A 16,480-nucleotide genomic window follows, 5' to 3' on the forward strand; every position below is an offset into this window, starting at 1 on the left:
ACATCTTATTCATTATATTTAAGAAGTATCTTTTTCCCACCCTATAATTGTATATTATTAAATATAAATATGTAAATATTTTCTCACTTTGCATCTTTATTAAGTGCACAGTAGCAAGTACAATTATTTAGTAGAAGTATACACTCAACTATTCACTAGAATTATTGTTTTCAATGAAGAGACTGAAACAAATTTATTTATTAAAACTTCTCAAAAGTTTTCTAAGAAATACTGATCTTTTGAAGATATTTGAGAGTAGAAGTTTACAAATAAGTTGTGTATAATTAGTGTAAATAAATATGTCATATTTTACTTTTTAATTTAGTGTTCAGGTGGTGGATTTGGAGTGGAACAAGAAACAAATATGGTTAAGTTGTTGGAAAAACAGTACCAAGAACGATTAGAAGAAGAAGTAGCCAAGGTAAGTTTATAGTTTGTCCAAAAGATTATTGTGGTTTATACTCCCTTGAGTCTTCAAAAACGTAGATTTTGTTGATGGTAACACACTTTATTTTTTTGTTATAAGTTTCATACATGGCTTGTCTTTAAGTTCTCAGATACACAATTGCCTTTAAGTGGAACATCCTGTGATATTTTCTTTGAGAAAAAGCATTCTTTTCTTGATGGGGAATAGTAATCAGAAACGTTTCAAAATACAAAAACAAGTTTTTATAAATTTGTTACCTTGTGAATAGTAGGAGTTTGGCCTTCCTTAAAAGTGGGGAATATGGTAGGAAATGAGAAAAAAAAAGTGGTTGGTCTTTTATATATTACCTTTGCTTACCTTTTCCCAGAGACATTACTGTGATGTTAATGACTATAGATACTCTTAGCTGATATGCCCAGAGCCATTCTTTTAAACTCTTGAATACCAAGTATATTACCTAGCCTATCATTATGATCACATTTATTTTGTCTTTGTATTCTCTTTAAAAACTCATATACCTGATCAGGTTCTTATATTGCAACAGTTGAATTCTGAGTTTGTCTTCTTATTTATGACAATACTTCACTGTTCCAATATAACAATCCCAGTGGAGTATATATATTTTAAAGGGGGAAGATCAATAGGATATACAGGAAATGCATGGGAATTAGGTTAAAAATAAATTAAATGAAGAGGTTAAGAACCAAGGAAATATATGGGCCATCAGGACTTAGTCACTTCTGTATCTGAATTGAATGTTTGGTTCCTGGAGATCAAACTAAAAAGTGAGGCACCATCTTTTATATAGCTCTTATTATGTAGTTCTTTAGAAAAATGTAAGTTTTCTCTGCCTGACTTTTTACTTAATGCAAAAGAAGCACAAACTTTCATTTCTTTCAGAGAATTTCAGAAGTATTTTCGGTTAACAGTAAGCCTTAGTAACAGAGATAGCAGTGGCTTAAATATTCTGTTTATTAAAAGCAACATTATAGAATGCCCTTAAAAGTCTGAGCTTCTTTAGTGAGCTCTGAACTATTTGGAATTTCAGCTCATTGTTGGGGGACAACAACAAAAATTCAAACGCTAAAATATGGGACTTTTCTATTATGTTTCTTTCTAGCCTAAATACTTTCTGGGGAATTCTTCTCACTTCTTGATTATGGTTTCTATGGAATTAGTGGGAAAACTGCATTGTATAGAAACCCAAAGCTTCCTGCTCCACAGAGAGCCTGCACTATTTGAATTCCAGCCTAGATTGGCCACCAGAGGGTAGTGTTGTCATTTACTAGCCACTTCCTGCTGCTCCATGCCCTGTGGAGATGACAAATTCTAATGTATATATACTCCATTATTATTTTTTGATTTGTAAAGCATCATTCCTCCATAGGCTCCCCACCCCTCAGCTGTTTCCAAGAAAGCTCACAGATGCATTAGCAAGTAAGGAGAGCTGCCTTGGCAAAGTGTCAGGTGGTTTGATGGAAGAATGCAGGTGGACATCTGGAATAAAATCTGTGGACTGAGGGCAGGGAAGGCACCCCCAGGGTAGGGAGGGCTACCGTGTCTGCAGTGAGCAATGAAAACGGCTCTACCCATTGGGGTGCAGAAATGAATTTGTTCCCATAAAGGTTAGAGAGTGAAGACCAACATTGGATGTTAGCAATCTAAATATTCCTGTTCTGTCCAGCTCTATGACGCTCCTGAAAGGCCCGCTCAGTCTGCCAGGAGCAGAATGGGAACTGGTACAAATGAACCCCTGAGCATAGCCCAGGAATGGGATACTGGGAACTGCCAAGTCCTGAGAGGGCGCTGGGAACATGGCAGAGGTTACAGGTGGAACCTTTTTACAGACAGCTGGAAGAAATTATAAATACACTATACTGAAACATGGAAAGGGGGTTAAGTCATTAATAGGGATAAATCAGAGGGGAGTATGTTGATGGCATAATAATAAAAATAAAAAAGCTTGATAAAAATGACAACTCTTGGAGTCCAAGGGAAACTGAGAATTGGCATGATCCTACAACATAAACGAGCTGTGCCCATCTCCAACACAGCCTGTGCATATGCTAATTTTCTTCCAAGTCTCCTCACTTATCAAACATACTGCCATAGCACCTATTTTATTTTAAGCCCTTCTTCCAATAATCTAGCAATGTAGGCATTGTCTTCAACAATTGACAGATGAAGACACTGAAGGTCAGTTGTTCAAGGTTCCATGGTAAATGAGATGAATACAAGAGCTGGAATGAAGCCCTGTGGCTCTAACACCAGGTCCCTTTGCTATGCTTTGCTCGTTTCCCAAGAAAAACTGGATGGATATGCACCTAGAGATGTGAGCATACATATCTACATAGAGCCTCAAAAGGATGCTCACCTTTATCCACCAGTGTTCTTGTCAATCGAGAGGAGTCCAGAGCTTTGTGGCCTGTCTGCACTTCTCCTGGCTGTTCCAGAGTGGAGTGGGTGGTGACCTGGGGCTGTAAAGGAACTGGGCCAGGAAGGTCTCCTCTGGTTGCTCCAGTCTGTCTGCAGGAGTAGAGGGAGGTTTGAGAAACCACAGCCCAGAGGGGCAGGGAGAACACCTTGTTGGAGCACACATTCAGGAGCCTGTTGGAACAAGGCTTGGAGGAAAGCCACACCATTACCACTAAGACCACAACAGCATGTACATTTGGTTAAGGAATGGAAACAAATTATGGATAAGAAAGACTCTCTTGACATGACTGCTATGGGCCTTTTAGAGTACCTTTTTGTTTATTTTATTGTTGTTAAAAACAAGACCATCATCCTGCTTTAGATAGAAAATTCCTGTCTACTACAAAATTGCAAGCCCTGAGGAAAGTCCCAAAGAATGGTTGATTTTACAATAAAACAATAGCATGTTGTAAAAGGATGAGTAGAGTAGATGAAAAACGGTTCTACTGAAAGAAACCTCACAGGGTAACTGGGCACGACAGGGGGGTAGTCACACTCCAGACATATAAATTCTTTTTATGTTGAATTTATTGGGGTGACATTGGTTAATAAAACCATACAGGTTACAGTGTACAGCTCAACAAAACATCTGCATAGAACAGTGTGTGCCCATCACAGAAAGCAAAGTCTCTTTCCATCCCCATTTATCCCCCCTTGGCCCCCTTCTACCTCTGTCCACCCACCCTGCCCTCTGGTTGTCACCATACTGTTGTTGTGTCTATGTGTCTATCCTATATAATAAAACCCTAATATGCAAATGGACCGAACAGCAGAATGACCAGTAGCTATGATGCGCACTGACCACCGGGGGGCAGACGCTCAATGCAGGAGCTGCCTCCAGTCTGCATTTCCACCAACAGTGCATGAAGGTTCCCCTTTTCTCCACATCTTTGCCAGCATTTGTTGTTTGTTGGTTTATTGATGATAGCCATTGTGACAGGTGTGAGGTGATATCTCATTGTGGTTTTAATTTGTGTCTCTCTGATGATTAGTGACATTGAACATCTTTGCATATCTCTCTTGGCCATCTGAATGTCCTCTTTGGAGAAGTGTCTATTCAGATCCTTTGCCCCTTTTTTAAATTGGATTGTTTTCTTGGTGTCAAGTTGTTTATATAATTAGGAAATTAACCCTTTATCATATGTATCATTTTCAAATATGTTCTTCGATTCAGTGGGTTACCTTTTCATTTTGTTGATGGTTTCTTGTGCTGTGCAGAAGCTTTTTAGCTTAATGTAGTTTCATTTGTTTATTTTTCCCTTGCCTGAGGAGAAATATCGGCAAAAATATTGCTAAGAAATGTCTGAGGTTTTACTGTCTATATTTTCTTCTAGGATTTTTGTAATTTTGCCACTTAAATTTAAGTCTCTAATCCATTTTGAATTTATTCTTGGGTATTGTGTAATTTGATAGTCTAGTTTCACTTTTTTGTATATTTCTGTCCAATTTTCCCAAAACTATTTATTAAAGAGACTGCCTTTACTCCATTCTATGTTCTTGCCTTCTTTGTCAAATAGTAATTGAGCATAAAGCCATGGGTTTATTTCTGAAATCTCTATTCTGTATCATTGATCTGTATGTCTGTTTTTATGCCAGTACATGCTGTTTTGATTACTGTGGCCTTGTAATATAGTTTGATATGAGGTAGCATGATTTTTCCAACTTTGTGCTTCTTTCTGAATGTATATTCTGCTGCTTTGGGATGAAATGTTCTGTAAACATCAATCTGGTCCAGTGTGCCATGTTGATTTTTTGTCGGTAAGAGCTATCCATTGATGTCAGTGGGGTGTTAAAATCCCCCAAAATGACTGTATTGCTGTCAATCTCTCTCTTAATGTCCACCAATTTTTTTTTATATATTTAGGTGTTCCAATGTTGAGTGCATATATATTTACAAGGGTTATATTCTCTTGTTGGATTGATTCCTTTAATTTTACATGATGTCCTTCTTTGTTTCATATTATGGTCTTTTTTTTTTAAGTCTGTTTTGTCTGATGTAAATATTGCTACTCTACTGTTTGTTTCTACTTGGCATGGAATATTTTTTTCTATTACTTCATTTTCAGTTTGTGTATAGCTTTTGTTCTGAGGTCAGTCTCTTTTAGATGGGTTTCAAAGCCAAGGCATGCTTTATCTCAGACTGTGGCAACCAGGCTTCCGCCATTGCAAATTCTCTGTGGAATGTCCCTTGAAATAAAGTTATTGGTGCAGTTGGTTCTCAGAGGCTTGGATTTGTCAGAGCCAAGGCTGCTGGTCAGAATTTCTAAGTACCTATGCTGGATGGGACACAAAATAAGGAGGGATTTAGGATCATAGTTGGAGTGGAAATTACACAATAGCACAAACCAAGTATTTCACTTCTGGGAACTTAATTGTAAGGAAATAAGACAGGATATGCACAAAGATTTTTGTCACGGTAGTGTTTAAAATAGTGAAAGACTGAAATTAGTCTAAATGTCCAACATAGAAAATTGAATAAATTTTAACGTATTTATATAATCTGAAGCTTTAAACTCATTAAAAATTATATAGTAATGTATTTTAACTTGAAAATATATTTACTATGGTAAAGCTATAAACACAGATTACAATATTAAGATTTGACATTTTAATAAGGAAAATGCATATCTGTATCTATTCATATCCATATTGATAGTGAAAGAGAAAGTCAGAAGAGTATTACTAAAGTGTTAGTGCTTTTTCTTGGAAGAGAGAAACATATGGGTTTTTATTTCCTTTTTTCTAATTTCTGTTCTGAACATTTATTGCTATCATAGTAAGAATTTAAACACTTTTTTTAATTTAAAAAGGCAAGCAGTATAAAAAATACTTTTACATTAGATTCATTGTAAAATAGAAAATCTTTATCTCTATATCACTTTATCATAGGATTTCTTTTATGAGGTCAGGCTTTTTTCTAATCCATGTGTTTTTTCTTTTCTTTTTTATTATCTTTTCATCTATTTTTTATTTTATTTTTTCCATCACCATTTATTCCCTCTATGCCCTCTTTCACCCCCACCCACACCCTCAACACCCTGCAATCACCACACTGGTGTCCATGCCATGAGTTCTCTTTTTTATTTTCTTTTTCCTCAATCCTTCTCCCCCCAAACTCCCTTCCCCTCACCAGAGTCATGTAATTTTGAGTGGTACCTGCTTTTTCATTTCTGCTGGTATTTAGAAAGCTAATCCTTTTTTGTTTACCTTATTCTTTAGGTCATTGTGTCAATGAGTGTAGCATTTGCTCAACAAACTGAACTATCTAGAATATCTGGAGAAAAAGAAAATACTTCATCATCGAAAGAAGCAGATGCTCTTTGTCAACAAAAACAACATTATTTAAATGAAATGAAATTACTTCAGGGTCAGCTTGGTTTTCAGACTTTTGAGACAATGGACATGAAATGTAAAGAAGAATTTAAACCACTTAGTAAGGAGTTAGGAGAAGATGGGAAGGAAGTTCTATTATCAAATAATGATAATCTTGATGATATACTTGAATCAAAGGACCATGAACTGACTATTTCAGAAGAATTGTTCTCCAAAGATAAAACATTTATAGCCAGAGAATCTGTAAGTATACCTCCTTAAATATAAAAACTTATATAAAATTGTGACTTTCTTCACTATACAAATATTAGCAGTGATGTCGCATAATGGAAAAGGAAAGTATGAAATCCAGTCTTATGATTCACACGATGAAAGTGTTTTATTACTTCTAAGGTATATGAGTAAATGACTTAATATTATTATTAAATAAAACAAGTCTGGTTCATAGTATCCTTATTTGTCTTAACACATTGTGCATGGTAAAATCTAAGTTATATCTATATTAATTTGTTTTAGGCAGTTCAAGATTAAGTATGTTATAATTTGACAATATGAATTAATAAATTTAATATTACCTAATTTAATATGATACTATCACAAGAAAATAGCTAACAATTTAAAGCATTCTAGTCTGTATATACTGATTCTTTTTCTTTACTATCCATTAATGGAGAATCAATTCTGTCTATATCTCAACTATTTGTGCCATTAACAAAATAAATTCTACCTCTTTTAAAATTATCTACATTCAAATTTTTGATTAATGTTCAGGATAGGTTATGTATTGTTAGTGGCATATTTAAATAAAATTGCCAACTCTTTCTATAGTGCAAAACTCCTGAGGTATTCATGAAAATCCCTTTAATTTACCAGCAACTATTGAAGGCGGAAAAATCAAAATGATCGTTTAAGTAGTAGCTCTTCAGAAATTTAAGTACTTGTAGAAACCCTTTAAGGAGTTGACTTCTTATGATTATGAGAGAGGAATATAAAACTTATTTCCAAATAAAATTTATCGGAGATTGTTTCTTATCAAGCAGTTCCCCGTAGTATTGTGATGATCACTGCATAATATAAATTAAATAGGTAAAATTTCTCATGTTTTATAAATTTAATTTTAAAGTATAAGTATTACATTTATATTATTTTCCCATTATAAAATGTCAAAGGAATAATGAGTTTTAGCTTCATTAAGTAAGGAAGGAATCTTGAGTATCTTTATTCTCCCTTAGAATTAGATTACATCTAAATTAACTGATAAATAACTTTTATTTTTGGAGAATATGTAACATGTATAGTGATAAACTAACTTCACATTGATTAAGAATTATAATTAAGACAAGTATCTTTTTAAAGTATCTCTATATATAAAAGGCTAATATGCAAAGTGTCCCCTCGAAAGTTCGACCAGGAGAATGGGAGTTCGATCAATCGCTATGATGTGCGCTGACCACCAGGGTGCGGTGCAGACCATGGCGGGCAACCAGCGGTGGCGGCGGGGTGCTGAGGGAGTGAGGGAAGGAGAAGGCGGGGAGGAACCGAGTGATGGCAATGCTCAGGGTGGTGAGGGAAGGAGGAAGCAGGGAGGCTGGGACCCTGGTTGGCCCTGATTGCCAGCCAGGCCTAGGGACCCTACCCGTGCACAAATTTCATGCACCGGGCCTCTAGTTTATAATAAGTATATTAAAAAGTCATATGTTTTGTGGGATTAATAGGATTGCTTTCATATTTATTTAAAATATTGATGCTGACAAATTTCTACAACATGTGTTATGATCGGATTTTTTAAAAACTTATAGATCCATGATGAGATTTTGGTATCAAGCATGGATGCTTCTAGACAGCTAATGTTAAATGAAGAACAACTGGAAGATATGAGGCAGGAACTTGTACGACAATACCAAGAACATCAACAGGCAACAGAACTGCTAAGGCAGGCGCACATGCGCCAGATGGAGAGACAGCGAGAAGACCAGGAGCAGCTACAAGAAGAGATTAAGAGACTGAATAGACAGTTAGCCCAGGTATGGGACTTAAGAGTCCCTTTTCTTCCTGATAAAAATAGTATTATGTATATAAGCTTTTTTTAAAAAGTCAAAATTATTGCCAAAATGTGAATAAATGCAAATATTTAATGTCAGGAATAGACTCCATCAGCACAACAGCCTTAGGTCTTATCAGGGAGATCTGACTCATTGGAGTGCATTGTGTCCCTACCATTTTATTTATCTTTCTTTGCAGGCACTGGAAAAGGGGCTGCAAGGTTGTTGTTTTCTTAATCATTCCAAATTTTTTGTGCTGAGGTGCAGTTAATATTCAGTTTCCCATATTTATTTATATAGTTTTGTGAGTCACCAATTAACATCTCCAAGGTTTATCTTTATCTGTCCTTAATCTGCCTTTTAAATCACGAATAGAAATCTGAAGTGGTATGTTTCTGGATCTTTGTCCAGGGAAACATCTCTTCTTGATTTGAAAAATGCAAATTTACATAACGTTCTTATCCCTTTCTTGGCTAAATTTACATACTCCTTGGTATTTGGGAGCTGGATTCTTATCAATTGCTATATATAATATACTCTCAAAATCATTGCAGAAAAGCAAGAAATATTTATATAAAAGTTCTTACTACAACATTTATTTAATTTGGGAAACTTAGCTATTAGGAGAAATAAGAAATAATCTTAATATGTTCTTTCAAATATAAAACAATAGGAAATTGGGAGTTCACAAATCATTTGGAAAAATTAAGTTTGCTTTTCTTCATTGCATTTTGTAAAGTTAAACTTCTGAATTTTCAATGCAAAATTGGCATATAAAATAATATTTCAGTTGCATAAATTCCTAAATGTTTAGGCTTAATTAGTTTTTTTGGTTTTTTGTTCTTTCAAATTTTGCATTGAACTTTATAAATGCTTTTAACCCCTTATCATGGGATATGAATCATAGGTAGAACTAGGGTCTATTGGTCCCAGGGGGTTAAAACCTGCTTAATATTTCTGCCTTTATTTTCTGTCGCAAACAATATTCTCTCATGACCTTTTTTCTTATTTAGAGATCCTCAATAGATAATGAAAACCTGGTTTCAGAGAGAGAGAGGGTGCTTTTAGAGGAGCTGGAAGCACTAAAGCAGCTGTCTCTAGCTGGAAGAGAGAAGCTGTGTTGTGAGCTGCGCAACAGCAGTACGCAAACACAGGTAGTATGGACTTTGACCTATCTAGGAGCAATGGATCAACAATGCAGTAGGATTTGTTTGTCTTTGTTGTTGTTGTGAAATGTGTCCCTCATTGGCATTGCACTTAAAATATTTGTGATTGCTTACATGTAAGATAGGTGGAGTTAAGATGCCTTACATTCTATGTAAGTAATTTGAATCTGACATTGCTAGGAGCAACTGTCGTCTCACCGAGCAGGCTAACATACTTTATTGTTGCACTATAGCATGCATTAGCTTGAACCTACTGAAATTTTTTCATCTGTAGAGTCTTTTATCTTTTTTTGATAATGCTAATCTCTTAATAAAATATAGTTAAATATTATTTTGTACATTATCTATTCTGCATGTAAAGGTTTCTGTTTCACTTTGTAGCAGTATAAAGGAATGACATGCTATTTCCAAGATGACAGGTTTTCTTTCGATCTTGTCCTCTCTACCTTTACACAAACTTACACAGGAGGAAAATGAAAAGCAAGGGGAAGTTGAGGAACAGACCTTTAAAGAAAAGGAATTGGACAGGAAACTTGAAGATGTGCCTCCTGCTGTTCTGTCCAATGAAAGGTATACAGAATGTGTATTTTTTTTAACACAGAAATGAATTAAAATAGTTGTTCCAATGTTATAAATTATATTTGTCCTTATTTTTATCTTGTATATTTCTTTTACTTGTACATTATATTTTGTATGTAAAGAGTAACAGTTTCTGTTCATTTAAATAGACAAGCACTTAAATTTTTTGTATGTAAAGTAATTTTTAACAGATACTGATCAGATACTTAACTCAGTAAATGTTACAGCATCATTTGAACATTTTTGGATTAATTTTATTTTGCTCATAAGGCATTTTTATACTAAAAAAACAAAATTGTATTTGTGGTTTTATTCCTTCACTAGATGGACATGAATTCAGTATAAGCTACCCCTTGGTGTGTTCATGATGAGAAAAAAAAATTAAGTATGGTAGTCCACATGTAGCTTTCATGCATTATTTACTGCATAACAGATGAGAACTTTTTTAAAAATATTTTTTATTGATTTCAGAGAGGAAGGGAAAGGGAGAGAGAGAGATAGAAATATCAATGATGAGAGAGAACCATTGGTTGGCTGCCTCCTGCACGGCCCTCCTGGGGATCAAGCCTTGCAACCCAGGCATATGCCCTGACCAGGAATGGAACCATGACCTCCTGTTTCATAGGTCGACGCTCAACTACTGAGCCACATTGGCTGGGCCACATGAGAATTTTTCATCCATATCCCAGTTTTACAGAGGAACAAATTAATGATCTGATGTTAACAAAACTTTTCCTTACTTTGATTTTTGTAGAAGTTAGTATAAAAATGTAAAATATAAATGAGAATAGTTATCCCAATTAATATTAAGGATTTTAAGCACAATATTTTAAAATTTGTTTTATTCAAATGAAAACAATTTCTTTAATTTTAAATTAAAACTAATATCTACTAATTTAATTTCCTCCTTTTCTAATTTCTGTGATTGTCAACCCTTTGTGTCCTCCTAACCTCCTTCCTCAGCTTGCATGGAGGAATTTGGCCCCTAAGATTTTGGCTTCCCCATTGGATCATCAGTATGGAACACAGTCAGTATGGAACTCAAACAAGAAAGACAGTGTATGAAAATTAGAGCTACCATGGCAATATAAAATAAACAACATGTTTATTTTATAATTATAAAATAAATGTTTATTTTGTAATTGAGATAAAGTAATTTTATCTCAATTAGGTATATTTTTTAAATTATGCAGTGTTTATTAGGATTTTTGTGGTGAGTGCTGATAAATTAGTATTCATATTCATTTCTTTTTGCCATCATATTAATTTTAATTATTTATCTTATATAGAAATGTTTTCAAAATATTTTAGTCTTGGGGTATTTGGGGCTTGAACAAAATTTCAGGAAAAGTTAAAGAAATAAAACCCTTGACTTACTCTACTAACTAAATTATTTAGTTTTATTTTTAATATCCTTGCTTATGTAAGCAGAGAACTTGATCTAGGTGCAAAAATAGATCTGCCTGTTCACTTGACAAATACTAAAGGAAAAATTATGCATTTATTACCTTGTCTTAAAATAGTTATGTCATGTGCCTGTGAAAACAGATATCCTTTAACCTGATTATTGGTGGTCGTTCAGTATGAAACTGAGAGAGAAAGCTGTGTTAAGGCAGAGGATCTTTTCCATGAAATTCTCTTATTTTGTCTACACGTATGAAATATAAAGTTTGCCCCTGCAGTACTTTTGTTGAATTAAGCTGTTAAGACACGAGAATTGTTTAATTAGTCCAGAAGGTTGGTTCATCAGAACATCTTCTGAATCACCATTTCTGGCTTTATATTTCTTGACATGGAAAGATGTTAATGTTAAGCAAAATAGAAAGCTTACCAAAGTAGTTTGTCCAGGATAATTCCATTTAAAATATATGTATGAGAGAGATGGGGGGGAAAGTCTAGAAAGATAGGTGTTAAAATGTTTAATAGTGATATCTCTGAGTCTGAGATATTTTGGTGGATGGTTAGCAGTATTTTCTGATTCTTTTTAAATAAGAGTTTTTATAAAAGAGAAACACACATTAATATCATTTGGCTGAAACTAGGTTCCTTCTACTGGTTGAAATGAGGGTGGTATATGTAACTTGAGAAATTTCTGTCTCTGGAGTAGATATAATGGCCTGTGACCGTGGTCAGCAAACTGCGGCTCTTTGGTCCCTTGAGTGTGGCTTTTCCTAAGCCTTAGGAGTACCCTAATTAAGTTAATAACAATGTACCTACTTATATAGTTTAAGTTTAAAAAATTTGGCTCTCAGAAGAAATTTCAATCGTTGTACTGTTGCTATTTGGCTCTGTTGACTAATGAGTTTGCCGACCACTGGCCTATGATATTCCCTCTGGTGTTAATATATAGTGAAATTTCACAGTAGACCCTTTTAAAAATAGGTCGATGCCAATATAACCAACTAGATCATCACAATTAAGATATATAAATACACAATTTTTTCCAGTGGATTTTTAAAATTACATTTTAAAATGTATTCTTTGGCACAATGTAAAACATATATGAATAACCATGAGTGGTATTACCATCTCGTAACTTACATATACTTGGGTTGGGTACTACCACAACTTTTGCATCTCCTTAAATTTTTTTTTAATCTGGAAATTTTTAAATGCATAAAAGAATTTTTTTTTAAAAAGCACTTCATTGTAGGTGCTATTGCATATTATTTTAATAGAGAGGATCTTCTGATACTTTATTTTTCAAGTCAGATATTTTGTAGTTCACTTTTTTGGAGACATAAGCAAATTGTTTGATTTTTAGAAGATTTAACATTTTAATAAATGTTTCTTTATCTCTACAGGTATGCACTCCAGAAAGCTAATAACAGACTTCTGAAGATCCTCTTAGAAGTTGTAAAGACAACAGCGGCTGTTGAAGAAACAATTGGCCGCCATGTCCTTGGTATTCTGGATAGATCTAGTAAAGGCCAGTCACCTGCCAACCTGATATGGAGGTCAGAAGCAGAAGCACCTATAAAGTCGCGTGTTCATGAGGAACACACAGGAGGTACTAGCTTTATATTCTGTTGAAACTGTTATTATCATCATCAGTAAATCTTAGAGTTCAAGGCACTTTGCTATGTATTGAAAATAAAGTGGTTTTCCAACAAAAAGACCTCCAAACACAAATGCTTTAGAGCCACTGTTCCCAAAACACCATTATTGTATAGCATTTACAAGTGGTGTCTTAGAGTTGTCATTATATATACTCAGGGTTACTGCTGTGCTACATAAATCAGAGGATGTTTAATTTTACCACTAATAAAAGAAAAATTTTACATCACCACTCAGGATTCTTACCAGTAACCAGGAGGTTTAGGCAATATCTTGCATCCACCCTATAAATAAAGGAGAGATCAGAAATAAAGAGCTTTTAAGAATCAAACAACAGTTTCACACATCTGTTGATATGATTAGAAGAAAGTTTTTATAAGAAATTCAAGGTTTAAATTTATCTTTGAACAATCCTCTGTTACACTATTTCTTCCTTTTGGAAAAGTGGTGTGAAATATGGCAGAATATGTGTGGATCCAGAAATTAGGTCTTGACATGACATAGCTGCCTTCCTACCTTTTTTCAGCTGTGTGGGTTAGGCTCTTCTTTGAATTTCTTACTTTCATATTGCTGACCTCCAGTCTCTCCTATTTTTCTATTTTTTGTTTCTTACTGTAGAGGGAGTCAGGAAATTAGAAGGGGAGAAAGTTTTTGTCAAGTGAAGAGAAATAGTCTGGCTCTTGGATCAGAAGATCAAGCCCATGCTTCACTTCCATGCCACAACTAATCATTTCTCCCCAGTTAGAGGCTGACATTCTAAAAATGCCAGTTTATGCAGTTTTTGAGAGTGTTCTGTTTAAATTTCATGTGAGAAGGAAATTATCCATGCCACTAACAGAAAGTTCGCCTAATTACAAGTTGGCCAGTTGCATGTTTCTAAGTGCAGAAAAAACTTGATTTGGAACTTTAAGTAAAATTAATATAAAACAACTCAAAGTCAAAGATAATTTTAAAAGCTGCTTTTAGTAATAAGACCTGAAATAATGCTATATTTTAAAACTGCTTTCAAATTCATTCTTATCAAACGTTGTGAGAAGTATTTTTCTAATCAACTTTACTCTAAGCTCTCAATCAGGGGCTATTTTATTTCTTCAAATGAAACTTGATATATATGAAAGAATTAGGTAGTATTTTCTTGGTTTCTTTGTAAGAGTGTTTATCAAATTATGCATTTTTGAAAGTTATTTTATAAACAGCTTTTACTTAATCATCTGGGAGGGGGGATTTGCTATTCTGCTAAGACCTAAACTAAACTATATTCAAAAGACACACTCGCCGAAACCGGTTTGGCTCAGTGGATAGAGCGTCGGCCTGCGGACTGAAGGGTCCCGGGTTCGATTCCGGTCAAGGGCATGTGCCTGGGTTGCGGGCACATCCCCAGTGGGGGATGTGCGGGGGGCGGCTGATCGATGTTTCTCTCTCATCGATGTTTCTGACTCTCTATCTTTCTCCCTTCCTCTCTGTGGAAAATCAATAAAATATATTTAAAAAAAAAAAAAAGACACACTCTGAGGAATGTTCTGTAGAGTACAAAATACTTTGTGCTTTCTTTGGTAGCAGTTCTCTTACACCTTTTTCAAGGTGGTTGCTGAAATGCTCAGGAAAGAGCATTTAGTAAAAGACAGCAAACTCTCTTCAGAGCAGTATTCTCATAGTTATAAAAAGGAATAAGCTGGTGATTTAATGCAAGCACAGAGGATTGTGTTTATGTTCCTTTTCTATGAGAAAGCAGATCTGCAAGGACATCTGATCTATTTTCTTGCAGGGTTACATCTACATACCCCTTTATAGATTAAATATGTCTGCTTCCTACTTTAAGATAGCCAATAACACAGTCGCTTTTTAGTTCTAAGCAGTTCTTATCAGACAAATTCTATAAACATTTATTGAGCAGTTTCTCTATGCCCTCTGCTTTAGAGCAATTCACAGTCTAGTGAAGTAGATACTGAGATTTCAATTCAAGGCAAGATAAACTCATAGTACTTAATTTTTACTTAAAACCACTCTATGTGCACTTGAATGGATTAAGCCTTTTAAAATTTTAATTATTTAAAAGATTCTGAAAGAGCAATATTAAGATATAAGAGGGAAAATTAAGAAATACAGTGTGTACAATATTATAGCAGAGATAAGAATTTTGCTGTTTTTAGTATCATTGGTTATAATGTTTATCATTTAATTACTTAGTCTTTGTTTTTTATGTTTAACAATGATATGGTAGTCTTTTTTTAGATCTATTAAGTGATATGTACTGGGGTTTTTTGTTTTGGAGCTTAGGAGAAAGAAAGCAAAGATGCACACCTAAAGAAAGAAAGTGCAGGCATGCTCTAGACCAGTGGTTCCCAACCTTCCTAATGCCGCGACCCTTTAATACAGTTCCTCATGCTGTGGTGACCCCCAACCATAAAATTATTTTCGTTGCTACTTCATAACTGTAATTTTGCTACTGTTATGAATCGTAATGTAAATATCTGATATGCAGGATGTATTTTCATTGTTACAAATTGAACATAAAGCATAGTGATTAATCACAAAAACAATATGTAATGATATATGTGTTTTCCAATGGTCTTAGGCAACCCCTGTGAAAGGGTCGTTCAACCCCCAAAGGGTCGCGACCCACAGGTTGAGAACCACTGCTCTAGAGAGTACCCAGGCTGGGTCCTTTGTCTTAAGGGTTTTTATCTGTTTTCTAAAGGTGGGAATTTTAGGGGAGGTCTCAGGAGGATCTCAATAAAATGTTCATCAGCTTTACAGGTGTGTCCTTTAATGTGCTGATGCATCAAAATGAGCATATAGAGTGGTTAGGGTCATCCTCTGGTCCGTTTCACCTTCAAAGAATGTCACCAAAGAGGGACCTGACCAAGGCGGGTCTGCCCCAGTTTGGTCTAAAATGTGTAAATAAGACCTTGCTACTTATTATCTGGATTTAAATTGGTTGACCAGTTCGTTCAGGTGTCTCAGTTTCCCCATTTCACTTGCCAAGGAATTTTCCTAGCTTCTTTACTGACCTGTCTCAAAGGAAGTATTGAATTAATAGAATTTATCATTTAATTTTCTCATAAACTTTGAAGAAAATATTGGCATTGAAATATTGACACAGTGTTTCATATGTAAGAATTATTTCTGACCTTCCTTCATATTTTAAGGATGCATTATTGCATTTCTGACTTTCAAAATATTTATTGTCTTATATAACAGAAAAAGGTTCATTCTTAATCTGATTATGAAGCAACTTCTGCTTTTCCATTTTTATTTATGACTTTGGTTATAGGTAGCACTTGTGATCTATTTTCAGTCTTCATGTCTGAACTTGTTTAGATTTTAAACATGTATGGACTTGTTAACTCTAAAAAAACAAGTAATTGATTTTTTTAATGTTTGCTTCCTCATAAGAATAA

The 16,480-nt window shown here is 34.6% G+C and overlaps 1 protein-coding gene across 5 annotated transcripts in view; it reads left to right on the top strand.

Annotated features, from left to right (window-relative positions):
* The window catches only part of AKAP9 (A-kinase anchoring protein 9), a 123,591-nt gene that overhangs the window by 51,779 nt on the left and 55,332 nt on the right, over positions 1–16,480 (top strand). For 3 of the 5 annotated variants that reach the window (XM_070424222.1, XM_070424223.1, XM_070424224.1), the window contains 7 exons: positions 326–421; positions 6,122–6,478; positions 8,035–8,259; positions 9,291–9,431; positions 9,910–10,013; positions 10,986–11,081; positions 12,827–13,032. In XM_070424222.1, coding sequence (XP_070280323.1) covers positions 326–421; positions 6,122–6,478; positions 8,035–8,259; positions 9,291–9,431; positions 9,910–10,013; positions 10,986–11,081; positions 12,827–13,032 — 1,225 coding nt within the window. The remainder of the gene's footprint in view (positions 1–325; positions 422–6,121; positions 6,479–8,034; positions 8,260–9,290; positions 9,432–9,909; positions 10,014–10,985; positions 11,082–12,826; positions 13,033–16,480) is intronic. The other 2 variants (XM_070424225.1, XM_070424226.1) reach the window with 1 other exon arrangement.

Source organism: Myotis yumanensis, unplaced genomic scaffold (assembly GCF_028538775.1).
Source record: "Myotis yumanensis isolate MYYU_CA2020_CCGP unplaced genomic scaffold, mMyoYum1.0.hap1 SCAF_9, whole genome shotgun sequence".
NCBI classification, from domain to species: domain Eukaryota; kingdom Metazoa; phylum Chordata; class Mammalia; order Chiroptera; family Vespertilionidae; genus Myotis; species Myotis yumanensis.